This window comes from Chelonia mydas, chromosome 8 (genome assembly GCF_015237465.2).
Source record: "Chelonia mydas isolate rCheMyd1 chromosome 8, rCheMyd1.pri.v2, whole genome shotgun sequence".
In the NCBI taxonomy this organism is placed as follows: Eukaryota; Metazoa; Chordata; order Testudines; family Cheloniidae; genus Chelonia; species Chelonia mydas.
This window is the reverse complement of record NC_057854.1, coordinates 103,951,964-103,979,160: the sequence shown is the minus strand read 5'-3', so window position 1 is coordinate 103,979,160 and position 27,197 is coordinate 103,951,964. Positions and strand designations below refer to the sequence as shown.

The 27,197-nt window shown below is 46.2% G+C and overlaps 1 protein-coding gene across 6 annotated transcripts in view; it reads right to left on the bottom strand.

The window, feature by feature from the left end:
* Positions 1-26,980, bottom strand: part of ERI3 (ERI1 exoribonuclease family member 3) — a 232,906-nt gene extending 205,926 nt beyond the window's left edge. For 3 of the 6 annotated variants that reach the window (XM_043553171.1, XM_043553172.1, XM_043553173.1), the window contains exon 1: positions 15,680-15,954. In XM_043553171.1, the coding sequence (XP_043409106.1) occupies positions 15,680-15,931 (252 nt within the window). In that variant the 5' untranslated portion in view covers positions 15,932-15,954. The other 3 variants (XM_037907025.2, XM_037907026.2, XM_043553170.1) reach the window with 3 other exon arrangements.
* Between the last annotated feature and the right edge of the window lie 217 nt (positions 26,981-27,197).

Genomic DNA, 27,197 nt, shown 5'->3' with positions numbered 1-27,197 from the left:
TGGACTAGATGACCTCCTGAGGTCCCTTCCAACCCTGATATTCTATGATTCTATGATCTGCATAAGTGACCTGTCAGCTTCGTTATTTACCACTCCCCCAATTTTTGTGTCATCTGCAAACTTTATCCAGGATCATTTTATATTTTATTACAGATCATTTATCAAATATCATAGGGTCATGAACGGATCCCTGCAGAATCTGACTAGAAACACACCCAACTGGATGATGATTCCCCGTCTACAATTACATTCTGAGACCTGTCACTAGGCCAGCTTTCAATCCACTTAAAGTGTGCCGTGTTAATTTTATATCTTCCCTTTCTGGCTTGCTGTCCCAAGCCACAACCACGTCCCTGGATGAGAAGGCTTGGACAAGACTCCCCACTAGAACGTACCAATGCAGTACATCAGCTGGTGGTGAGAGACACTCAGCACTCCCTCTCCTTCCGCCAGCAGCTGAGAACATTGTCTCACGGCCAGAGGGAGCCCAAAGAAAACAACAAAAATGGTCAGGGGCCAGTGGGACTGACTGAAACAAAGGAGAGACCAAAAGAGTTTGATGTATGTGATTTAGCTAAACTGTACCTAAGAGGTGGGGGCACATGTCGACATGGTGTCATCTGTACGGACATTAGAAGGGTGTCTGAACACCATGGAGAAGGGAATTATTCAATCCAACACGAGGTAAAACAAGTTTAATCCATGACTAAATGGGAAAGTTTTCAACTAAATAGCTGGAAAAATGTCTCGACAGTGACGTGTGTTAGAGCATAGAACAGTCTCCCACTGGCAGAAGAGTGGTCCCCATTGCTCTGGATGCACCAGAAAGTGTCCTGTCGGAAGCACCCCTGCCCCAGCACCCAGGGGAGTAAGTGGAGGATCCACTTCTAACGTCTACGATCCCCAAAGTACTTCCCACCCCAAAAAGAGGAGACTGGGACCAACAACTGAATTGGAGCCACAACCTTGATGATGAAAAGCCTAAATCCTACTTTTTAACCATTTTTTCCAACCAAGCTGATTGAGGTCCAAGGCCTCATCCCAGGGCACACAGTGATTGTTTGTGCACCAGAGCGTTAGGTCAAAAGTTTCCCACCTTTGCTAACAGCAGTGCCGCTCTGTCAGACCGAGCAATGACGGGAGCACTAGTGTTCACAAGCCTTCAGCAGCCACCATCATCTAACCCTGCTTGGGGCCCAAGTCTGCATATGGAGTCATCTCTAGACCATTTCCTCGGAGATTTTCAAAGCCACTTAAGGCAGTGGTCCCCAAACTTTTCACGTTCTCCCACCCACCCCCGGATGCTCAAATCCTATTAAAGTCAAATCGCTTAGGTGGGTTTGAAAATCCAGACGAAAGGCTCCAATTTAGCTATTTGTAGACTGGGATGTTTCCATTAGGAAACATGACAGAACCACTGACAGATCCCACATACAGACAGATAGCTCACCCTCCTCATCCCTCTTCGCTGGCCTAAACCCTCCATTTCTCATTTACTCCTGAGCTGATCTCTGCCCATCACACCTGTCTGCCTCCCACGCTCCCCCCATCTCTCTCATACACATGCGTTGAGCCTTCCTACTGCTTCTTGCCCCAAACCATTAGCTGTACAGACTCTCCTCCCTTCCACATTCAGAATCAGAAACACAGAAATACCAACATCATCCATTTGTTTCCTCAAAAACCACTCACACGTCTTTGATTGCCTGTTGCACGAGACTGTAGAGCTACGAAAGCTGAAGCTTGATGTCACGATGAAGATTTGCAGCTCAGACCAAACTGGAGCCTGCAGCATGTATCACCCTGTGGGGCAGGGTAAGCCAGGCTAAGCCGGTCCTTGCGCTTCCAGACATTACCTTTTTATGGCAAAGGACAACAACTCACACTGAAGCCTTTTTCGAGCGATGAAATAAGATGGCAAATGCTGGCTGTAGGAGCTGTTCTCCCTTCCCTCATCTCAGGCAGACTCTCAGGTCTTCGAGCCATGCCCCTTTTCCTCCCATCAGCCACTGTCAAAATCAACGTACTAAACAAAGCCCTCATGCACCAGAGTTGGCAGTGTTCAGCAGAGGACACCTCCTCTATGAAGCTGGCCATTTCTTTAACAAGCACTCCCTCATGCACGACGCAGCGGGTGGGAGAGACATTTACCCCAAAAGCCAAGAGCCCTCACATTTTTACCTTCTTGTTGCCTGACCAAAAAATAAAGAAAATCAGTCATTCACAACAGGCTCTCTGCTCTGCAGCCTGAAACAAACGCAGACTTTCTTGTATTAAGGTCCAGAAATGTTTCCCTCCCCTCCAAGCAGCGCAAATGATCGACATTGCCAGCGCTGGTAAAACACGTGGGATAGGTGTGAAGGTCGTGTTTGTGTGCGTGTGCGTGAACACTGGGGTGCTATAGACATCCCAGCTAACAGTAGGCTGCAGTGGATTTTTGCCTAGTATAGACAAGGCCTAACAACAGAATCAGAATAACTCTACCAACAAACCGAAGTCTACATAGATAACATAATGATGGCTGGCAAGCCAGCCTAAGAAATAGGAGAGAGGGGACAAGCACAAAAATCTCATCACTGAAAGGCTGGCTATTCCACACTCCCTGGGGGATTAGCAACGAAATCTTAATAGCACTTAAATCCCACTCCCTTCATCCAAATTAGAGATCATATACCCTATGACCAGAGCAGGGCAAAGAGGAAAACAGGGGCCCTGCCCAATCCCTCTCGGGGACCCCACAAATGAACAAGTGAGATAACAATCCTATTTCACAGCTGGCGAAACTGGGGCAAAGAAAGGTTACTGACTAGCCTAAGGTCACACACGGGTCTATGTTGGAGCCAGAGTTAGAATTCAAGAGCTCCTGGCTCCAATTCTGTATTCAAACCACCATCCCCTGGCTGCTTAGAGCCCAAAAGGATTTCCATGGGGTGGGCAGAAAGGTGACCATGAAGTTAGATGCTTTCTTGGAAAGTTCTTGATGCCTTTTTACTCTCTGAACTTTTGTTTTTCCTTCTTGGGCTCGGTCCCAGATCTCATTTTCTGGAGGGACTGAAGAACAGCCACTCGGTTATGTTTGAGTCAGACACGTCCTTCCCTTCTGCGATCAATCGGCAGGCTTTAGGCTATGTCTACATGACAGGTCTTACAGTGCCACAGCTGTACTGCTGTAAGGTCTCCCATGTAGCCGCTCTACGCCAACAGGAGAGAGCTCTCCTGTCGGCATAATTAAACCACCGCCAATGAGCGGCGGTAGCTATGTCAGCAGGAGAGCGTCTCCTGCCGACATAGCACTGTCCACACCGGCGCTTTTGTTGGTAAAACATGTCGGTCAGGGGGGAGGGGGAGGGTTCACACCCCTGACCAACAAAAGTGCTAATGTAGACAAAGCCTTAGTGACTGGTCAGATGCTCTTCTGAACTCAGGTAACTTAAAAATACTGTTTGGCTTTAAAGCATCATACTTGGAAAGGACACAAGATGTCCTCAGCAAGCACTGATGACTCAAATCTTACAAATATGGCTTTGAAATACCTCCACTATGAATATTTACAGGCAGCGTTTGTACCGCACGCTGCACAATGGGGCTAAGAACGACTGGTGTTTCAAAGTGCTACCACAATATCGTAAGTGCACTAAACTACTGTGCTTGTTCCCTTAACCTCAGGCTGCAAATGTGTTCAGCTGCACAAGTCGGGGGAGGGAATATCTTTTACTGGACCAACTTCTGTTCGGGAGAGAGACCAGCTTTCGAGCTGCACAAAGAGCGCTTCTTCAGGTCAGGGAAAGATACTGAGAGGGTCAATACAAGTTCCAACAGATAGTTTAGCATAAGTACAGGTTTCAGAGTAACAGCCGTGTTAGTCTGTATTCGCAAAAAGAAAAGGAGTACTTGTGGCACCTTAGAGACTAACCAATTTATTTGAGCATAAGCTTTCGTGAGCTACAGCTCACTTCATTGGATGCATACTGTGGAAAATACAGAAGATGTTTGTTTTTATACACACAAATCATGAAAAAATGGGTGTTTATCACTACAAAAGGTTTTCTCTCCCCCCACCCCACTCTCCTGCTGGTAACAGCTTATCTAAAGTGATCACTCTCCTTACAATGTATATGATAATCAATGTGGGCCATTTCCAGCACAAATCCAGGTTTTCTCCCCACCCCACCCCCAAACCCATTCTCCTGTTGGTAATGGCCCACCTTGATTATCATATACATTGTAAGGAGAGTGATCACTTTAGATAAGCTATTACCAGCAGGAGAGTGGGATGGGGGGAGAGAAAACCTTTTGTAGTGATAAACACCCATTTTTTCATGGTCTGTGTGTATAAAAACATCTTCTGTATTTTCCACTGAATGCATCCGATGAAGTGAGCTGTAGCTCACGAAAGCTTACGCTCAAATAAATTGGTAAGTCTCTAAGGTGCCACAAGTACTCCTTTTCTTTTAGCATAAATAGTTAGCACATATTCTAAGGGACCATTCAAGGAGAAGTGGCCCGTTAACACCTCTATAATAACGGGACAGAAAGGGGGGTGAGTGGGTTACAGTTTGTTGTAATAAGCCATAAATCCAGTGTCTTCATTGAGACCATGATTTTTAGCGTCTAGCAACGTTAGGAATGTAAGCTCCCAGTCTCATCTTTTGAAAGCGTTGGGTAGGCGTCCTTCCAGGATGAGGACTGATAGGTCAGATATAGAGTGACTGCTTGTGAAAAATGTTCACCCACTGGTGATAGCTTGTGTCTGATGATGAGTCTGAAGAGGTTGGTGGGTTGTTTGAAGACTGGAAGAAGGGGTTCAGGAAAGATTTATTTCAAGATGGGGTCCCCATCGAGTATGGGTTGTAGTTGTTTGATACCCCACAGGGTTCCAATATGGGATGGTACAAGACAACTAAGGGTGTGTGGTCAGAGGGGGTTTTACCTGGAGGGGATATGGATCTTCCCCCACCCCCCATGGTGAGTGCTGCTCACTACCTTTTTCTGAAACAACCGCCCTATTTAACTACGCCATTGGTTACCTGCTCCATGGGTAATGATTGCATAGCTAATGTCACAGTGCTCAAACAGTGCAGGGACACTAGTGCACCCTGTGATCATTTAGGACTGGCCTACATTACAGAGTTAGGTCGACACAAGGCAGTTTACACTGACCTAACTCTGTAAGCGTCTACCCTAAAATGTCGTTCCCACCGATGTAACCTGCTCACCACACCGACTTAATAACTCCAGCTCTGCGAGAGGCGGAGCACTTAGGTCGATGTAGTTAGGTCGACACAGCGCCAGCCCAGACACTGCGTTGCTTACATCGACTGTAGCTGCCTTTCAGAAGCCGCCCCACAATGCCCCACACTGGCAGTTAAATGGGCTGAAGCACTCCTACTGAGGGTACGCATCACCGACACAAGGAGCGCAGTGTGGACATGCAAAGCGATGTAATTACTGCAGTGGCCGTATGTCGATGTACTTTAGGTCAACTTAATTTTGCAGTGTAGACTTGTCATTAGCCTCAGTAAGCTGCTAAGCAAAGGAGCACTGGGACTGCTTTAAAGCTGATGATTTTATTGGCCTGCCAACAACAGATTGGTCCAGACCTGCTTAGTTCTCAATCAGTACTCTACAGGTGACCACCTGAGTGCCTCGTATTCTAGGCTTGTTGCTATAATAATGGTGGTTTATTTTTTAAAGATTAAATTGCTTTGAATATTTTCATACATCAGATGTCTTGCCTGGTGGTTTAGTAGTTGAGCTCTGCAGGAGACCTGGGTTTGATTCCCGCTCATGTTATCCAGCTCCAAGGGCTTGAAATAAGTACAGTTAATTCTGTAGCCTGCAGCCATGTAAGATCACATGGGTCACAGCAAGACTGTGCCCTCTTACTACTAGAATGGGGGAGGCCTCCAAGGTAAAACAACTGCCAGGAAGAACATGTCTTTTCTGCGCCAGACTGCAGCTGTTATTTCATACCCTAAAGAACTTGTTCTGAAATTCTGGTTGCACTTCTCCCATCTCTACCAATTTATTTTCCTTGTTTTATTTTTCCTCTTTTAAAGGAGGGAGATTATATGCAATTGGTTACATTAAGATCTGAACTATAAGACTGCATGAACTGCATAAGATAAGGTTCCCACAGCATTGCAACAGGGACACATGCTATATGGGAAACATGGTACAAAGGAACTGCACCTGTTCTGTTACTTTAGATTTATATCAATAGCACGGGGTGTTTCTGCAGTTTATATGCTCTTAGCATAACTTTAGCAACAAAGCAAAACCCTCTGAATCATTTTATCACATGCATCTTTAATAGCATTCCTCCAGTAACACCATAGGAAGAAGCTGAATTGGGAACTATTTTTTTAAACCATTAGTGCAACCTAAGTAGCATATAGATAAGTAATCGTGTACTACACCCATTGGAATGATTATGCACGAGGGAGCAGAGTTAAGGTCACCATGGGAAACAAGTCTGAATTTCTTTACTTTTGAGCAATTAAAAATCAACCTTAATGTGGGTTTTGTCAGAGGATTTACAACGCAGTCAAGTCCAACGGCCGTATGAACCCTGGGCTAAAAGAGAGCTGCCGCTGGCCTGGGGATTCCTAGGCAGAGCCGGCAGCCAGCGGAACCTCTCCCTGTCTGCAGTCCCAGGTTTACAATGACACCAGGCTCACACTCAGAAGCAGCCCCGCTCTGTCCCAGAGGTCCCACCCGCTGCCTGGCCTCTTCCCCTGAAGCTCCACCCGCCATTCGCTCCTCTCCGCCCCCTCCTCCCACACGTGGCGGGGTCTCACAGAGAAGAGGCCATGCGGGGGGGGGGGGGCAGAGCGGGGGGGGGGGGGGCCTCAGGGCAGAGCAGGGCCCACAAAGGATTAATCTGGCCCTTCCTGTCTGCATTTGGCTAGGACAGTGACCATTCCCTCTGATGCTGGCCTTGTTGATAATCTACTGTATTCCCTTCTGGCCTCCAGACAGGACTATTGCAATACGGTCTGCTTGGAGAGCCTCTCGAAAAGCACCTGGAAGCTACTGCTAGTGCGGCACTCAGCTGCCTGCCTAGCCCCTGGCCCAGCAGCAGGGAGCACGTTATACCGACAGTATTCATGTGTGACAAAGTTCCTGCTCTACCTTGGTGGGTCTTGCGCTTATCGGCGGATTTGCTCACCTTGGAGCTTCACGGCAGCCCTCAGCTTGGCCGTTTTTCTGAATTCACAGTGCAGGTCGACGACTCCTGTGTCTGACCAGGAGTTGGGAGGTTTGGGGGGAACCCGGGCCTGCCCTCTACTCCGGGTTCCAGCCCAGGGCCCTGTGGATTGCAGCCGTCTAGAGTGCCTCCTGGAACAGCTGTGCGACAGCTACAACTCCCTGGGCTACTTCCCCGTGGCCTCCTCCCAACACCTTCTTTATCCTCACCACAGGACCTCCCTCCTGGTATCTGATAATGCTTGTACCCCTCAGTCCTCCAACAGTCCGCGTTCTCACTCTCAGCTCCTCACGCCTCTTGCTCCCAGCTCCTCACACACGCACACCACAAACTGAAGTGAGCTCCTTTTTAAAACCCAGGGGCCCTGATTAGCCTGCCTTAATTGATTCTAGCAGCTTCTTGATTGGCTGCAGGTGTTCTAATCAGCCCGTCTCAATGGTCTCCAGAAGGTTCCTGATTGTTCTGGAACCTTCCCTGTTACCTTACCTAGGGAAAAGGGACCTACTTAGCCTGGAGCTAATATATCTGCCTTCTATTACTCTCCTATAGCCATCTGGCCTGACCCTGTCACACTTGGTAGTCTCCACTGGCTTCCAGTGTGCAATCCAAGGTGATGCATCTGACCTCTAAAGCCTGACGAGATTTTGGTCTGGCTAGCACAAAACTTGCCTATCTCCCGATGCACCATCCCAACAATGGAGATGAGCAAGACCACATATCCATGGCCAATCTCCAGTTCTGCTTGAAGTAGGGCTGGGTGTTGTCACTGGCTCTCAAAGTAGCTTCCCTGCTGGACTGGCAGCCCGTGCCCGTTGACCCTCACAGCACTATGCAAGGCCTATCTTTCTCTCAGACCTTCTCCGGAGGGAATGGTAGTGAGGAACGAGTTTGTCTTTTATCCTGGGCTGGGAGCGGAAGAAAGTCTAAGGCTGATATTGACGGCAAGGAGTGCAGCATGCTTACCAACCTGTGCATGCACACTCGGTACATTAATAAAATAAGGACGTAGGGCAATGCGGGTTTGAACCTGGTAGGCATCTCACACAGCTACTAATGGGACTGACCACCAGATCAAGCCCTAATGACACAAGTTTAGTTTTTAAAAGGATTTGAGGGCACTCCTGTTCCCAGCCCTCAGAATCCGACCTTGCTAAACCCCAGGTGTTGGATTGCTGTTTCAAGTGTTAGGAGACACACTATGCACTTCTCCTCTCAGACTTCCCCACCGTGCTGTCAAATCTTGGAGTTGGCACCGGGGCATGCGAAATTATAACCAACACTCTCTATTGACCCTGGGCTGCTCTGATCACCCATGACTATACCAAGAGAATCCACAAACAGGTATGTTCTTCCTTGCACGCGTATATTCTCACTTTGATTCATCTGTGCATCTATGAGGAGCCATCCAATGTTCAGGGCGTTTACAGTGAACTGACAAAACAGGGGCTGGTTTGCTGCAGTGCTCTATTACCGTGTAAAACATCCACCACCTCTCTCTTGCTCCCAAAGCTGGGAATGTTAAAGAACCACAGCATCTGGCACAGGCACTGGAGTTACAGAGCAGCCGCCACGTATCACAGTCACTTGATCCCTCTGGCCAGCTAAGGAGCAATACTGTTAGCGCCCTGAGGCAATCCCACTGTCCTTAAACAAAAGAATGGTGGCCGGGACATAAGATCCCAAGGGGAGACTTGTGAAGTGTGAAAAGGGGTCAAAATGAGGGATCTTCGGGGCTCCCAAAGGGATGTGAAGAACTCAGTTCGGGATAAAAAAAAAGTTAAGCATGTGCTGGTCACAGCAGAGCACTTCCCAGGGGCGAATATAGCTAGTTCTGCAGATGCTATACCAACGCACCTTAGCATAGCTACGATCTCTCCTTCAAGTTTCCTGGGAGGAGTCTGAGCAGTGCAAAGGGTAGTTACTGAGAAAAGTAAAGTGATATTGTGGGATAGCATGTTTACTATGTGAGAGACTTCTAGGCTCATTTTACATGCCAAAAAAATGGACTTGGCTAGCTGTTGCCACTACAAAACGGGAAGCTGAACACCACTTAGCACAGGAGTAGGCAAAATACGGCCCAGGGTGCGCATCCAGCCCCCCAAATATTTTAATCCGGCCCTCATGCTCCTGCCAGGGAGCAGGGTCAGGGGCTTGCCCCACTCCGTGCAGCTCCCAGAAGCAGCTGCATGGCACCCCTCTGCCTCCTACGCGTAGGGGCAGCCAGGGGGCTCAGCACGCTGCCCCCACCCCAAGCACCGCCCCCACAGCTCCCATTGGTTGGGAACTGTGGCCAATGGGAGCTGCTGGGGCAGCGCATGCGGACGAGGCAGCACACAGAGCCGCCTGGCCACGCCTCCGCATAGGAGCCAGAGTGGGACATGCTGCTGCTTCTGGGAGCTGCTTGAGGGTAAGCACCGCCCAGAGCCTGCACCCCTGACCCCCCTCCCGCACCCCAACCCCCTGCCCCAGCCCTGATCCCCCTCCTGCCCTCCGAACCCCTCAGTCACAGCCCAGAGCATCCCCAACCCCTCATCCCCAGCCCCAAGCCCATACCCCCAGCCGGAGCCCTCACCCCGCACCCCAACCCCCTCCCACACCCTGAACTCCTCATTTCTGGCTGCACCCCCGAGCCCTCACCCCTAGCCAGAACCCTCATCCCCTCCCGCACCCCAACCCCCAATTTCATGAGCATTCATGGCCCGCCATACAATTTTCATACCCAGATGTGGCCCTCAAGCCAAAAAGTTTGCCCACTCCTGACTTAGCATGTATACAGCATCTTCAAAGTGCTCTCCTGACAGCACCCCATTATCTCATCTTACCCGTGATGAAACTGAGGCAGAGAAGTTAAATGAGCAGCTCCAGGTCACAGAAGGAACCAGTGGCACAGGTAAGATTAGGACTTGGCTGTTCCTGGCTCCAAATCCTGCGCTCAGACCAAACCTCTGCCTCTTACATCACTACCAGTAGAAGATTCCGTAACTGGAACTTAGCCAGCGTTGTCCCTGGAAATACCTACGGCAGCATAAAGTCAGCGTGCTCACCAATAGCACTGAAGAGCCCAAGAGTTAACAGTGGCAAAAAACATGAATGTCAGTAAACAGATGACTCAGATACAATGAATGGGAAGGTCCCATTTTTACATGGTTGCTTTTCTGAGGACACTGTCTCTAAGCCTTATCAGCTGTGCTGATTCCAGTGCAGTAAGAACCATAGTAAACATAATTTCTTTAGTTTTCAGGCTAATTTGTTTTTGCCGAAGAGAGGGACTGTCAGCCCTGGCCAGACAAGGCATGATGCAGGCAGATGATGAACACAGATAATTAAAAAACAAAATCAAAGACCATCCCCACCTTAAAGGTTCCATTTCACCAATAAAATATAGAGCAGATCTGCACTGGCCCAGACCATTACTTTCACGGCAAGGACTTGGGGACAAAGCTCCTTAAAACAGTAGTAATCGTATTCCACTCATGCTCCATTTTACTGCCAGCTGTAAACCAGCTCCACATGCCTCATGGTTTTGCATCAAAATGTGCGCAGACCAAACCCATCTCAAAAAGGACAAGGTAGAACCAATTTACAGGTTTGACAGGCATGTGCACCCGAGGCTGGGTGTGCAAGAAATATCCCGACCTCTCCCTTGAGCAGAGGCAAAGGTTTTCCCAGCAGAACGAGATGCAAAGCCACAGCATCGCCTCAGGAAGACACAATCCCACAGGCGGCAATTGTCCTTTAATTTTCAGGTGAATTGTTTTCACAGACATGAGGAACCGACAGCCCTGCCCAGAGCAAGACACTGCATGGGGGACATGCTACGACTGCTCAGTCCAGACCTGCAAACCCCTCTTTAAAAGTCTAAATCTAAGTAAAGATCCAGGTTAAGGCAGGTCTGTATTAACTAAAGAACTGGTTTCTTACAACAGTTCTCAGTACTGAGATGCCCTAACCCAGAGTTGAAAACTGTTTAACTTTTTATACAAATGAGACAAAGCCATTAGCATACCATCAGACACCCACCGCTATTGGCCAATGCCAGCGACTGGTCAAATTCCTAGTGTAGATGTAGTTTACAGGAACCAAATCTTGTGACTATTTTGAGACACTACAATTCTGGCTGTTCATTACCACGCTGGGCCCTGGATAATATCTGAGTGAATAAAACTACCCAATAAAAATGGAAATCCAAGACCCACATTGATAAACTCTGGCAAGTCCAATGTAAAAGTATAATTAGGCAGGCCAAAAAAACTTGAAGAGCAAGTAGCAAAAGACTCAGAAACTAACCGCAAAAAAAATATTTTAAGTATATCAGAAGCAGGAAGCCTGCCAAACAGTCAGCGGGTCCACTGGAAGATTGAGGTGCTAAAGGAGCACTCAAGTAAGATACGGACATTTCGGAGAAGCTAAATAAATTCTTTGCATCAGTCTTCACTGCAGAGGATGTGAGGGAGAGTCCCACACCGGAGCCATTCATTTTAGGTGTCAACTCTGAGGAACTGTCCCAGATTGAGGTGTCAAGAGAGGTGGTTTTGGAACAAATTGATAAACTAAAATAGTAATAAGTCACCAGGACCAGATGGTAATCAGCTAAGAGTTCTAAAGGAACTCAAATATGAAATTGCAGAACTACTAACTGTGGTATGTAACCTATCACTTAAATCAACATCTGTACCAGATGACTGGAGGATGGCTAATGTGACATCAATTTTTTAAAAAGTCTCTGGAAGTGATGCTGCCAAATACAGGCTGGTAAGCCTAACTTCAGTACCAGGCAAATTGGATAGAACTATAGTAAAGAACAGAATGATCAGAAACAAATGAACACGATTTGTGGGGGAAAAGTCAACATGGCTTCTATAAGGGGAAATCATGCCTCCAATCGATTAGAATTCTTTGAGAGGATCAACAAACATGTGGACAAGGGTTATCTAGTGTATATATAGTGTATTTGGACTTTCAGAAAACCTTTGACAAGGTCCCTCATCAAAGGCTCTGAAACAAAGTAAGTGTTGTGGGATAAGAGGGAAGGTCCTCTCATGGATCAGTAACTAGTTAAAAGACAGGAAAGAAAGGGCAGGAATAAATGGTCAGTTTTCACGAGTGGAAAGGTGAATAGTGGTGTCCCCCAGGGACCTGTACTGGGACCAGTGCTGTTCAACATATTCATAAATGATCTTGAAAAGGGGTAAACAGTGAGGTGCCAAAATTTGCAGCCGATACAAAATTACTCAGGATATATAAGTCCAAAGCAGACTGTGAGGAGTTATAAAGGGATCTCACAAAACTGGGTGATTGGGCAACAAAATGGCAGACGAAATTTAAATGTTGATAAATGTAAAGTAATGCACATTGGAAAACATAATCCCAACTATACAAACAAAATGATGGGGTCTAAATTATCTGTTACCACTCAAAAAAAGACCGTTCAGTTCTGCGTACAGTTCTGGTAAACCCATATCAAAAAGATATATTAGAAACGAAAAGGTACTGGGAAGGGCAACAAAATGATTAGGGGTATGGAACAGCTTCCATACGAGGAGACATGAAAAAGACTAGGACTTTTCAGCTTGGAAAAGAGACGCCTAAGGGGGGAAATGATAGAAGTCTATAAAATCATGACTCGGGGGGAGAAAGTGAATAAGGAAGTGTTATTTACCCCTTCACATAACACAAGAACTAGGGGTAACTGAATTAAATTAATAGACAGCAGGTTTAAAACGAAGAAAAGGAAGTACTTTTTCAAACAATGCACAGTCAACCTGTGGAACTCATTGCCAGGGGACTTTGTGAAGGCCAAAACTATAACAGGGTTCAAAAAAGAACTAGAAAAGTTCATAGAAGATAGCCATTGTTGGACCTATTAGCCAAGATGGTCAGGGTACAAGCTCATGCTCTGGGTGTCCCTAACATCTGACTGCCAGAAGCTGGAAATGGGCAACAGGGGATGGATCACTCCATGACTGCTGTTCTGTTCATACCCTCTGAAGCATCTGGCACCTTCCATTATCAGAAAGCAGGATACTGGACTAGATGGACCATAAGTCTGACCCAGTATGGCCGTTCTTATGTTAATGATTGAAAATTAGGGCTGTTGATTAATTGCAGTTAACTCAAAAATATTAATTGCGATTAAAAAAATTAATTGCGATTAATCGCACTGTTAAACAATAGACTACCAATTTAAATTTATTAAATTTTTTGGACGTTTTTCTACATTTTCAAATACACTGATTTCAGTTACAACACAGAATACAAAGTGTACAGTGCTCACTTTATATTATTTTTTATTAAAAATATTTGCACAGTAAAAATTATAAACAAAGAAACAGTCTTTTTCAAATCACTTCATACAACTACTGAAGTGCAATCTCTTTATTGTGAAAGTGCAACTTACAATGTAGATTTTTTGTTTGTTTTTTTGTTACATAACTGCACTCAAAAACAAAACAATGTCAAACTTTAGAGCCTACAAGTCCACTCAGTCTTACTTCCTCTTCAGCCAAACGGTAAGACAAACAAGTTTGTTTAAATTTGCAGGAGATAATGCTGCCTGCTTCTTATTTACAATGTCACCTGAAAGTCAGAACAGGCGTTCACATGGCACTTTTGTAGCTGGCATTGCAAGGTATTTACGTGCTAAACATTCATATGCCCCTTCATGCTTCAACTGCCCTTCCAGAGGACATGCTTCCATGCTGATAACGCTCATTAAAAAAAATGCATTAATTATATTTGTGACTGAACTCCTTGGGGGAGAATTGTATGTCTCCTGTTCTGTTTTACCCACATTCTTCCATATATTTCATGTTATAGCAGTCTCGGATGATGACCCAGCACATGTTCGTTTTAAGAACACTGCAGATTTGACAAATTGCAAAGAAGGTACCAATGTGAAATTTCTAAAGATAGCTACAACACTCGACCCAAGGTTTAAGAATCTGACGTGCATTCCAAAATCTGAGAGACGAGGTGCTGAGCATGCTTTCAGATGTCTTAAAAGAGCAACTCTCTGTTGCGGAAATTATAGAACTGAACCACCAAAAAAGAAAATCAACTTTCTGCTGGTGGCATCTGACTCAGATGATGAAAACGAACATGCGTCGGTCCGCACTGCTTTGGCTCTTTATCAAGCAGAACCCTCCATCAGCATGGACGCATGTCTACTGAAAGGGTGGCTGAAGCATGAAGGGGACATATGAATCTTTAACTGTATCTGGCACGTAAATATCTTGCAACACTGGCTACAACAGTGACATGCAAATACCTGTTGTCCCTTTCAGGTGACACTGTAAACAAGAAGCGGGTAGCATTATTTCCTGCAAATGTAAACAAACTTGTTTGTCTGAGCGATTGGCTGAACAAGAAATAGGACTGAGTGGACTTGTAAGCTCTAAAGTTTTACATTGTTTTATTTTTGAGTGCAGTTACTTTTTTAATACATAATTCTACATTTGTACATTCAACTTTCATGATAAAGAGATTGCACTATAGTACTGGTATAAGGTGAACTGAAAAATACTATTTCTTTTGTTTTTTGCTGTGCAAATATTTGTAATAAATAATAATATAAAGTGAGCACTGTACTGTGTGGTAATTGAAATCAATATATTTGAAAACGTAGAAAACATCCAAAAATATTTAAATAAATGGTATATTATTCTTTAACAGTGCGATTAATCACGTGATTAATTTTTGTAATCGCTTGACAGCCCTATTGAAAATATCGTTATTAATTCATTTTGCATTCCACTGTCAAGGAAACAACCATTTGCAGAAGGCATGTGGAGAGGTGTTAATTTCAGGGGTGAGAAGCTGAAAGTGGCACACTCAAGATGCACCCAAAATCCCAGAGTAGCTGGAGGTTTCTATTTAAATTATGTGATTATTGTTACACTTCAGAGTTAAACACCCAGATAAGATAAGCCTGGGAAAGTTCACACCTTTCAGAGCTATCATGACTAAAGACCTTCAGACTCCAACAAGCAGTCCAGCATACATTCACACCCAGAACAACTTTATAGGCTAGAAACATGTTTTTCCTGCAGAAACGGATGAAACCGTCTGGAGTGTGCCAATAATACAGTGTTCCCAGCTAATACCAGCTCAATCCATCCCCAAGCCAGAGAGCTGAGAAGCATTTAAGGCCTAAGACAGGTAAAGTTTTTCAAACAAATGTCTTTTCAACATTGTCATGATGGAGGCCAAGGTCTCTGGTTTCATTCCCTCTGGGCTGATAGGTTGGCAGTAGTGCAGACATCCATTTTAAGGGGCAGAAATGCCTCATGATGCTCATCAGAAACCACTTGGGCCAATAACAGCTGCTGAGGAAGTGTGCACAGCACTGGGAGGGTATGGGGTAAACCTCAGAGCTGTTGGTGGGGGTGTGAAGGGACAGACACTGCATCCCACTTCACAGGGTGGAGCCAGCAGTTTGCAAGGGAAGAATAAATGGGGCTGGATATTTACCTGAGGATGAATCTGTGGTTTGTCACAAGTGGCCTCAAAATCCAACACTAAAAAGTAGTGATATCTCTGTGGAGGGAAGGATGACATGGCTGCCATGGACGCGCCAAAGCCGTGGGACGCCAGTTTCCTGTTTACGGTGGAGCCGCACCCCTGGAGAAAGCAACGTAGGCGGTAGAAGCACAGAGCTTGTCTCACCCTTGGAAGTACGCTTGGAGGAATCTTTGCTGCTCCAATATGGAAGAGTGCTACCATGGAGCATCCAGAGGCATCTGAAACTTAGAGAGAGAGAGAGAGAGAGAGAGAGGGGCTTGTGTTACTAACGCGCACACATCTCACTTCTATTGCCGTCTCTTCAACCCAGCCATTTTGGAACAGACTCTCTCACGGTCTTTAGATGAAAGGTTCCACTAAGAAACCCAGGTAATACCATGACCTATTGAAAATACACTAGACAGCGTCTAGACCCACTAGCAACCTAGAAATTAACCTTTGTGAATAGTTCTACATTAAGAGGCAGAGACACTACAATCACTGCTCCAGGGGCCAGATCAGGCGTCTGCACGCTACAGAACACTATCTAGATTGCTTCGGGACTTAGGGGTCTGATGCAAAGCTCACTGACGTATGTGGAAGGACCCTTAGTTTCTTGATACATGTACACTGGTAACAGAAGTTGCACATAACAGGAGTTAGGCACAATGAGACGCGTGCAGACGCCATCCGCTCGGCCCCAAGCCCCACAGTTAGAGCCAAGCCAGACCCTTCGACTCCCCACGTGTTACTCAGCTTTTCTCCCATCTCTCACCCCCTGCATCAGCCTCTTGATAACATGCTTCCATAGGCCATTCCGCCTGGTCGCTCTCAACAGGGCACAGGTGCCACACACAATCTCTTGCTCACCGGGGGGGGGGGGGGGGGGGGGGGGGGAGGGTTTCAGGGTGGGGAAGGGCAGATGGGATGAGGGGGAACTGATCTAAAATGTTCACATTCAAGGGGTGAATTTTCCTTCCAACAAAATCCAAACTGATTAAGTTTAATTCATTCCTCCCTCTCCCCTATAAAAATCCCACCCACTATTTTATTTATACTCTTGTGACTTAAAAACTTTGTGGCAGTTTTACAGATCACACATCCATAATGTGACCCTCTGGCATCTGGGTTTTTTGATGGGGGAAGTGGGAGGAAGAAGTTTCAAATGGTTTCTTCTTAAAAAAAAAAAAAAAAAAAAAAGAAAGAGGGGGGGGTTCTCCAGGAATGCATGGATCAGGGACAAGCAACAGAGTCTTTCAAGTCTAGGATGCCAGTTCAAAGCCAGCCCAGGTCAGTATTTGCTACCGGGCCTTTCAGTGGTTTATTTGACATTCGGTTCCTAGGAGGTGGATCTCAATTGCTCAAAAACCCACCACAACTAGCCCCAGGCCAGCGACGGAGCAAGCCTGGAGAGTGAACTCAGCTCAGCCCGGCAGGCAGCTGATCCCTCCAGACAGGGCCAACACAGTGGTGGGGCAGCTATTGGTGTCATTGCCTGCACCACCGCTGCTCTCAGCATACAGTTACCAGTGTGCGTAGCACACGTAGGGAGGCGCAGTCCCTGCTTCCAAGGAGCTCACAAGCTAGAATGGATAGAAGACACAGGACAGCAGGTGTCTAGACGCTGGTGGCTGTGAGCGGTACAGACTTCCTTCCTTCCATACAAGCAAGGATACGTCTTGCTTTTGTTTAGTTTCTTAGTGCAGCGGAACTAAGCGCAGACTCCCCTGGGTGTGCGCACAATGCCGCCAGCACCTGCACGGAGGGCAGGAAGCACCCCTTGGTGTATATGAAGAGTAGCCAGCCTTACACAACAAAATAAAAACCGCCTCAAAGAAACCAGAGGACAATCATTCACGAACACCACCGTGGTTATTTGCACAGACAGCAACTGCTCCTTTGTATCTGTTAGTCTATCAGGTAAATAATGCACTTGCCAAAATACACACTTAATGAGGTAATATGCCTTGAAGAACAGCTAAAGCTGTATTTACCTGAGAGACACTCAGGTAAGAAACTCAGAAAGACCCGATTAGGAGATGATTGCAGCTGAGCAGGTCATGTGCATTAGGTAAATACACATTTTGTAACCTTCCCCAGAAGGATTTTGTGTTAAAGAAACACACGTGCACACAAAAGGTGGAAATCAGAGACTGAAGAGGTTTAATACGGAGTCACTTCCTGCAGTCTGACTTTCGTGGCATATACTGGTTGTACGTCCTGGCTTTAGCATTTTGGGGGCTGTATATTTTATTAAAGCAGCACTGCAAGTAAGAGTCGCCTGGAAAACTAAAAACCTCAGTTACAAAACCATAATAAAGAGCTGCCCTGCAAGCCTAACATTGTATTTATCCTAAAGGTGTTCAGGAAGACCTATCACTTTTCCATCTCATACTTTTATTGCCATTAATAAATTCATTACAGCCAAATGGAAATCACTTCCATTCACATCTAACCTATCCTGGATAACAGATATTTATGCTTCAGATCTTCAAAGCTGTCAACTGTGGATCTGAAGGTCTACCAGAGCAGATAAAAAATCTTGGAATAAAGCAGCTAATAATTTGTTGTGGTAAAGACTGGTCTTTAGAAAAGAAAACTGAGGGGGGACCTGATTATAGTCTTCAAATATGTTAAGGGCTGTTATAAAGAGGACAGTGACCAATTGTTCTCCATGTCCACTGCAGATAGGACAAGAAATGATGGCTTCGCCTGCAGCAAGGGAGATTTAGGTCAGACATTAGGAAAAACTTTCTAACTCTCAGGGTAGTTAAGCTCTGGAATAGTTTCCTGGGGAGGCTGTGGCATCTCCATCACTGGAGGTTTTTAACAGGTTGGACAAACCCCTGTCAGGGATGAACTAAGTTTACTTGGTCCTGCCTCAGCCCAGGGGGCTGGATTTAATGACTTTGAGTGCCCTTCCTGTCCTACATTTTTATGCTTCTATGATTTAACCTACTCTGAAAAGGGAAAAATACAACTGAAGTGGGGGAGGGAGTCAGAGAGTAGCCCCCTAAATCAAATACATCCAACAACATAATATATATGGCTAGGTAATACTGGGTAAGATCAGTATTTCTCTAATGTATATTAATGTGTAGATACAGCTAAGCACTGAACAGAAGCATGCGAGGGGACATTTTGCTAATCCCCTTGACAGCTAGCACATGACTAGGAACAATCCAATAGCAAACTTTTGCTCTCTGCTTTTTTGGCAAGTGAAGTCTTAACTATAGTATTTAGTCAGTCACTACTCTAGACTTCCAGGTATTTTGGGAAGAGACTGTAACATCTTCCTCGGCAAGTTCAGAGTGTCTCAGAGCATTAGGGAGCTGGTGAGCAGATGCTATTTATTAAAATCTGTGTAAAGCATTTATGGCTACTACAGAAGATTCAAGACACTACTAATTATCCAATATTTATTCCAACACACAGCAATACAGATACTGAGTCAGAACACAGCTTTAAAAAGAAAATACAAACCCTACACTACCCAGATCAATTCATGTGTTGAATGATTCAATTTCCAAACCCAAATGAAGTGTGATAAATGTACTTTATGCACACAGGGATAGATTATAATCTCAGACAGTGTCGACTGCCACATCTGGCACTCAATCCAACCAGTTTAATGCTTATTATCCAGCTACAATTCCTTATACAGATATATATCTATATATATATTAACTGTAATGGGACCGTAAACTATGCCTGGACTTCATGAAGTATTTTGACAGATTGTACACAGACATAGGAAAATGTTACAGCATTTATGTTCGTAACTCCCAGTAACATGGGAAATATCCTCCTGCGGGGGGCTACCGCTGGGAGATAACATTAGTTTTATAGGCTGTATATTACTGCATGTCACATGTGACTTCATTTGCTGTAACCAGTAACTATTGCTTACAAAATGCTGGAAGTTAGTATGACCTGCCGTTATTCTGTCTCCAGAATGGCGTGGGGCGAACCCAGGCCGGTCAGGTTCCTTCCCCATCAGTGTGCCATGCAAATGATGGCAAAGCACCACAGCTGAGCTCTAGAAAGTAAGGAAAGCCAAAAGACAGGCAAGCACCAGCTGTACGGGCTTAGCTGCCAGAGGCCCCACTAAATGTACAGAAAAGAATTTGCACTAGCACCTATCTCACTTCAGGACTCAAGATGAATGAATCTGAGGGAACTGCTTACTGGGAACCACAAGCATCCACTAGAGCAGCATTCTTGCATGTGGCCACCAGGGGCTTTTCTCGTGGCCACAGCCTCCTGGGTGGAGATTGGGGTGGGGGAAGCAGGGGCCCCCACCCTGGGGCTGCCAGCTGGGAGTGGGACCTACCCCCCCACACTCCCGCAGAGACACAAACGCTGGAGCAGGCAGCCAGTGAGTTCCCCACTTTCCCAGGGGCAGTGGGGTCATGCTTCAGCAGTGGGGTCCCGGGGTTGCCCCCCCATCACTGCTGGCCCCCACTGCCTCCCCTGGCCCCCTATCAAATTTCCCCCATGACCTCTGACCCCCATTGCCTGCCTCCCTACCATCTCCCTATCCAGGGCTTAATTTGTCCCTGGGCTGAGTAAGTCTGCTGTGAAAAGTGATATTTGTATGTTTGTTATTATCACTTTTCACAGCAGACTTAATACTGTAGCTAGCAGGGAGGTTGTGAAAAGTGATATTAACATACAAGTATCACTTTTCACAGCAGCAGACTTACTTGCTAGCAAGTCTAAAAAAAGCAACCGAAAAAGAAACAACAAAAAAAGACAAGAATGTGCAGAGCACCTTATTTGTGTTTCTAGTCTGTTTAGGTCCAGTAAAGAAGAGAGACAACTGTACTTTTTTTTTATTATTATTGAGTCTGCAAAAAAAAATCCTATGTAAATAAATTACAATGATTTGGATGTATGTGCATATTTGTTTGTTTTTCCTGAAGTCTTTTAGGAAAAACTGCCAGAGCAGCCACCAGCAAGAAGAGTTGGTGGCCACACTCTGAGGTGACCAAAAAATTTGTTGTGAGAACCCCTGAGCAGAGGTTCCCACTTTTTCTTACTGCATACCCCCTTCCAGATCTACCAGCTGCCCGCGTACACCAGCCTTCTCATCATGGATAGTGTGTGTGTTCTTTTTAACACACCTGTCTTTAGCCATCTGTAGGTATTTCACTGTTAAGTACAGATATAGTTATAGCAGGACGTATACAACCGGAAAAAAACCCTAAGTTCTGAATTCAGATTGGACAGTTGATGGGCAACTGAGCCTGCGCTGCATGGTGATTGGAGGTGAGGGCTCTGTACGTCAGTGTGTCTGTGTTCTCGTTGGTACATCTTGAAGTAAATTAACTCCCGTCTTTTATAAAACAAATTCCCACAGAGTTTCAAAGCTTCATCCGAGTAGCCTATTATGAAACTGCAATAAATACAATTAATAAATAATATCCACCATTACACAATTTTTCCCGTTTATCCCCCAGAGAGGTCTCCTGTACCCCCAGGGGTACACATAACACATTATGGGAACCCCTGCGCTAGAGGGATGAGAAACTAACAAACAGTGCCAGTCATGAAGTGATCAGGGAACTTTAAGCAACTTTCTCCACTGGTAGTAGAAGTATGAGACCTGATCACACAAATAAATGCATTGCATATGTATGAACGCCTTGCGGTTTGTAGGATGAATGGCATTCATGCCTGTAACTAATTTGTGCACAGAGAGACAAATTAGTCTATGAATCTTAGCTTTACGGGTTCTTTGTGCATAATACTAATATTTAAATTTTACTAATTAAAACAAATCAAAATCATACAAGGGCAAAATGAGACAGTCAGATAATTTCAACAGCCTGCTTTCCACCCAAGAGCAAACACATTCACTGTTCAAGCTGACAGTCTGGAGTGATAATGTCGCCTCATCTTGGGAGAAGGGGAAGCCACAATCTAACAGTGAGCAAACCCTTGGGTTAAGGCAGCAACAGCAGCCCAGACTTAGAGCCAAGAATGGTCCCACTTTCGTCAGCATTTAAAGAGACACTTTCAGACCAAACAGGGGCCCATGTTTAGATTTGGTACCGATGTTTCTATCAGATTGAGGCTTACGTGTCCATGACTTTTTTTTTTAAGTGAACTTTAAGTTTTTTTAAATACCAAGTCTTTTCTTGCAAGTGTTTGCAGCCCAAATATCACAGCACTTTGGCATGGCCTGAGAGCCAGAAAATGAAAGACTATAAACAAAAACTAGTGAGTCTAACGGCACTGCTCAAACTTATTAAAAAAAAAGAGTAAATAAATAAAAACACATTAAAATAGTATTCTAAAAGTTGTAAGGATTTAAAGTGGTGTTAAAAAATACCAGGTAAACTGGTTTAATCAATTCATCTGATAGTATCCTTTTACCATTGGTTCAATTTATTTTCCTCGTTTAATTCCATTGGTTTTTGGTTGGGTAAGTTTGTAGCAAACCCACATTGCAGGAAACTTCCAATGTAACTTTCCGAAAGCACTGCCCTGAAATGTCCGTGTAGTGTTCCTATTCGTTACTTGTCACCAATACAGCTGAGTATTGAACTATCTGTTTTTATAGATCCTCAAGACTGCGCTCAGCCCTCCCCCCGTTCCAATAACCTTACAATCTACAATTAGATGGGACACAAGGGTTAGTCCAGTGAGATCATGTGGTACTCATTTCAGGCATGTGCACATCTTGAGAGTTCAATTTAAAGAAAATAGCAGTGTTGACTCACTGTGTGTAGGCATTTTGAGAGAAGTGAGTTAATGAGGGATGTGAAGGAGAGGATTGACTAAAACAGGGAGGGAATTCCATGAGTAGGGAAGCTTTCTCCTATCTAACCAGCCTGCTCCTCCCACATTCCTTCAGTGATATGCCATGCCAAACCACTGCATAGACCATCAGAATGGTTTCCATAGTGACATCACAGACAATGTCTTGTGAGATCACAGGGACTGAGGAGGAGGAGCAAAATTACAAAGAAGAGGACTTCTTGTGGCTAATGCATGGATAATCGGTGTGCTGGGAATGAAACAGGTATCATAGCTTACTTGACATTGCGGTGAAACCTAATCAAGATGCAGCTCTAATCAGACCACTTATCTCAGGGCTGTCCCCTAAGTATTTCCCAAAGATACAGGATACACTTCTGCTCCAACTTCATTAGGCCAACTCTGCTAGGCAGCCAACTTTTGTCAGCTCCTGGAGTGGTCTCTTAAAACAGATTTTATTGTGTATTTTTAAATTTTCCCCAAGAGCAGCAGTGGCTACACAAATGGATCTCATTCTGAAATCTGCAGGAGTTCTGCACATGGAAGGACAGCAGGACTGCCCCTCAGTGAGAAAGTAGAGGGAGGAAAACAACCTGAAGTGTATAAGTAGTCAGACTGTAACGCTACAGTGGAAGAATATATTTGGTACTTGGTATAGTACCTTATCAGATGACCTCAGTGTGTTCTGTGGAAAGGGCCAAGTTATATTTTTAATTGTGGTCCGTGGGCTGAGTTTATAAATTAAAGCCACATGCAACTCTCAATCCACAACTGAGCTCCCCCCTAACAGCAATGGAGTCTGCAGAGTTGCTGTTACACATACCTTAACTTAGTGAAAGTAAAAATACCAGGCACTTTTAGAACTATGTCTTTTTGCCCTTTGGTTATGTGGTACCTGGCAGATGTGATTACCTGATTTGCACACGCAATTGCTGTGATGCAAATCAGGTACACAGTTGTGTACCTAAATTATTTGAAAATCCGGTTCTGTCACTGTCAGGCTCAAGAGTTAACACTCAACTGAGACAAACAGGATGGTTCACACCCCAACTGTTTAACGCTGTCTACAGTTTGGTGTTGACAATTCTGCACTGTTTTCTATTTAGTTCACATTTGGGTGATTCTCTTTACAAAGTTTCTTTAAAAATGTCCAGACCTTATGATTGTATTCTACAGAATCTGAAGGTCATAGGGGCTGGAAGATATTTCAAGGAGGCACGTAAACCAGATTTTGTGAAACCACATCAATTCACAATAATCCTAGAAAACAGGCAAGGGACAGAGGTACTGCTCAGAGAGTTAGTTAGGGTAGAAACAGCAAAGCTAACAGTACATAGTTATACTGCCAAGAAATTTAGGACAGGAAGTGAAGAATCGTTATCCAACTGAAAATGCAGGAGAGATTCAGAGACACAATGCAATTACCCAGTTGGAATTTGGCCAGCATCAACCACCACTCTATTCTTAGGTTTAAAGAAAATTTGTCAGAGAATATTTAGTGACTAAAATGGTCAGAGACTTCAGTTTTACCTCTCATCTACAAATCTGCACCCCACTCCCCCAAGTATCACAGCAGCCCCAGCACTCTGCTGGGGAAATGGTTCAGAACCAACAGAAAGAAAGCATTTCCTATTGCGCTTCTCCAGGACCACCACCTGCAGCAACTGTGCGTCCTTCTCACCCAAGAGCAGGCTTGAAAATATGTATATTTGTTTAATAGTCACCAATGGCCTCTTATGAATATAGTTTAGGGTGTCCATTTCCATTCAGATTTAGCTCATGGATCACCATTCCCATATGCTGTACAGGTTCAGTGAAGTTCATACAAAGGTTATTACTAGATCAAAACAAAGGAAGTGCAAGTGCAAGAACTTTACATGCCAAATGTCTTTCAGAACTTTATTTCCTAGATTAAATAAAGGAAAAATTCAATACCTACTAAAAGTAACACAGCCAAAACAAGATAGGCATCGTAGCAGCTCTAGCAGTCCTCCTAAAGGAATCAAATCCCAGCTAAATACCTTTCATTCAAAACTATGGGCTTGGCTACATTTACATTTTATAGTGCTCTAACTTACTGGCTCAGGGGTGTGAAAAATCACCCCCCTGAGCGCAAGTCAGAGTGCTTTAAAGCGCTAGTGTGGACAGGCTCCCAGCGCTTGCAGCTAATCCCCTTGTGGAGGTGGATTACCAGGAGCGCTGGGAGAGCTCTCTCCCAGCGCTCGCTGCGCAACCACACTCGCACTTCAAAGCGCTGCTGCGGGAGTGCTCCCGCGACAGCGCTTTGAAGTTTCCAGTGTAGCCATGCCCTATGAAAGTAAAGGTCATCTCAATCTGTGTACACTTATTCAGGGACTTCTTTGTTTAGTGTCCAAATTAATTAGCATTTTCTTTTTAATGCAGTCAGTTTTAGTCTTTTGAATTTTGGTGAGAATCAAATCTGGCTACATGCACTTATGAAGCTTTTTTATGAACGCGTGCACACACGCTATTGTACCCAGAGCAACCTATGCTTCAGAGAAGCAACTGCCATGAAAAGGGTCTCTCGAGAACAATAGAAGCATTTCACCTACAGTATAAATTAACAGCCTGCAAAATTTCAGTTACAGAGAACCCATCCCAAACTCAACAATTAAAGGTACAAAAGTACATCTGAAGTCATTTCCACCACCCACCTCCACCCTGAAGAGTAACCATTTGGATTTCTAACATATAGCTTATTTAGGAAGAAACCATTCTTGGTGTGAAATCTTATATGCCAGGTTTACACTGAGAAAGTGCTATGAAACTCCACAGTATTGCACAGAGCACCAAAACTATTAAGTACCTTACCTTACCATTCAAAATAGCAGCTTAGTGTCTGACAGGACCAATTCCTTTTAGAAATACCACAACCCTAAGCATTTGATTAAAGTCTTCCTTATCTCTTCTGAGCTGAGATATGGTACAATCTAACCAATCAGACCAGCCCTTTGCACTGTGGCCTAAAGAATACCAGAGATCTGACTAAACTGAAGCCATCAAAAAACCCTACTTCTAAAACCAGAAGTCCATGAAATAAAAAGAAACCCAAGTCTGCATCAGATTTATTTCCTAATAATGCCCCATTGCCATGTAAAGCTACCAGGCATAAGGCTTACAACAGACAGAGTATCAGAAAAAAGGCCCAATGTCTGTTCATGCTGTTTAGGAGAAATACCTGTAACACTACAGTAGCAAGAAAAGGGAGGGAGGAGAAATTCCTGTGGCCGGTCACGCAACAAGTAAACGCACATTGTATTTATCAACTCTCTCAAGTTCACTTCTGAGTTTCAACTCTTTCACACTCAGAAGATGTGCAATCAGTGTAATCTCACATATAAAAGTCAAACTATTGACTCCCTCATTCAAACACCAAAGGGAATGTTCAAATCCCTATTAAGATTTCTTGCCCCTTTTAAATCCATCTCCCACAATACTCAGTTCAGTGGGCAATCAACTTCTGCTGCTCAAAGACTTGACAGCACTTTATCAAAATCAGACCAGGATTTTGGGGAGTGACCCCAAGAGCCACACCCTGAATAGTTCTGCTGAAGAACACGCAACCGCCCAAGGAGCGGAGACCCAATTTAACACAGAATGGCAACAAGGAGAGAGCCGCTGGGCCACAATGCTGGGCCCCTCTTCCTTAACCAGCTTCAGAGTGGCTTTCCTTCCTTGCTTCCTAGAAGTGGGGCCACACCGGGGGACGAAGTGCTTCACACCCAGCCACAATGTCCAGTTCTGCAGGCTAACTTCTCGGAGCCACAGGGGAGAGACCCGGCGAACCACTCCCTTGCCTCTGGGGTGAAGGTCCAGGCTCCACTCTCCCCTTTGCCGCCCCCCTTTCCTCTCAGCCCGAGATCCCCCCCCAGCCAGCCCAGCACCCCCCAGCCAGCCCAGCACCCCCTCTCCTGACACCCTGCCCCCGCTGAAGCCCCCCAACGCTTCCCATCCCTCCTGCCCCCCAGGCACCCGGCTCCCTTCAGCACGTAACCAGCTCAACCCCCCCCACCGGCAGCTGCCCAGGCCCAGCCCCCTGGCCCGGCTCTGAGCCCCTGCCCACCGCAGCCTGCGCCGCCCCGGCCTGGCTCTGAGCCCGTTCCCGGCGCAGCCCCCACCCCCAGCCGTGGGGGTCCCGGCCCCGGCCCCGCCAGGCCCCGGGGGGCGGCCCAGCCCCGGCCCCCAGGCCCCCAGCCCCTCCCGCGCCAGGGCAGCCCCCTCCCCCTGGCCAGGCCCGCCGGCCCCTGGGGCCCAGCCGGCCGCCGCCCCCCCCGGCCGAGCCCCGCCCACGGCGGACCCCCCTCCCCCGGGGGCCGCCGGGGTGTTTACAGCGGGGGCCGCGCCAGCCCTTCCCCCCACACTCGGCACCACGAGTCCCCAAGCCAGCGACTCACCTCCGCGCACTCTGACCCCCGACCCCGTTCTGAGCGGCAGCCCGGCCGGCCAACCGGAGCGGCCGCTCCCGCCGCCGGGGGCGGGGCTTCCTCCCCGCCGACCCGGACGCAGGCGCGCGGCCGGCCGGCAGCGGGGCCCCCGCCGCGCGGCATCCTGGGGCTTGTAGGCCCGGCGGGGCGCGCGCGCCTGGGGCAGCGGCGGGGCGGGGGCCGGGGCTCGACGCCTCCGCTGAGGGGCGCCGGGGCCCAGCCCGGGCCTCGCTGGCGGGGAGGGCAGGTGGCCCCGGCCCTGGGGGTGCAGTGGGGCC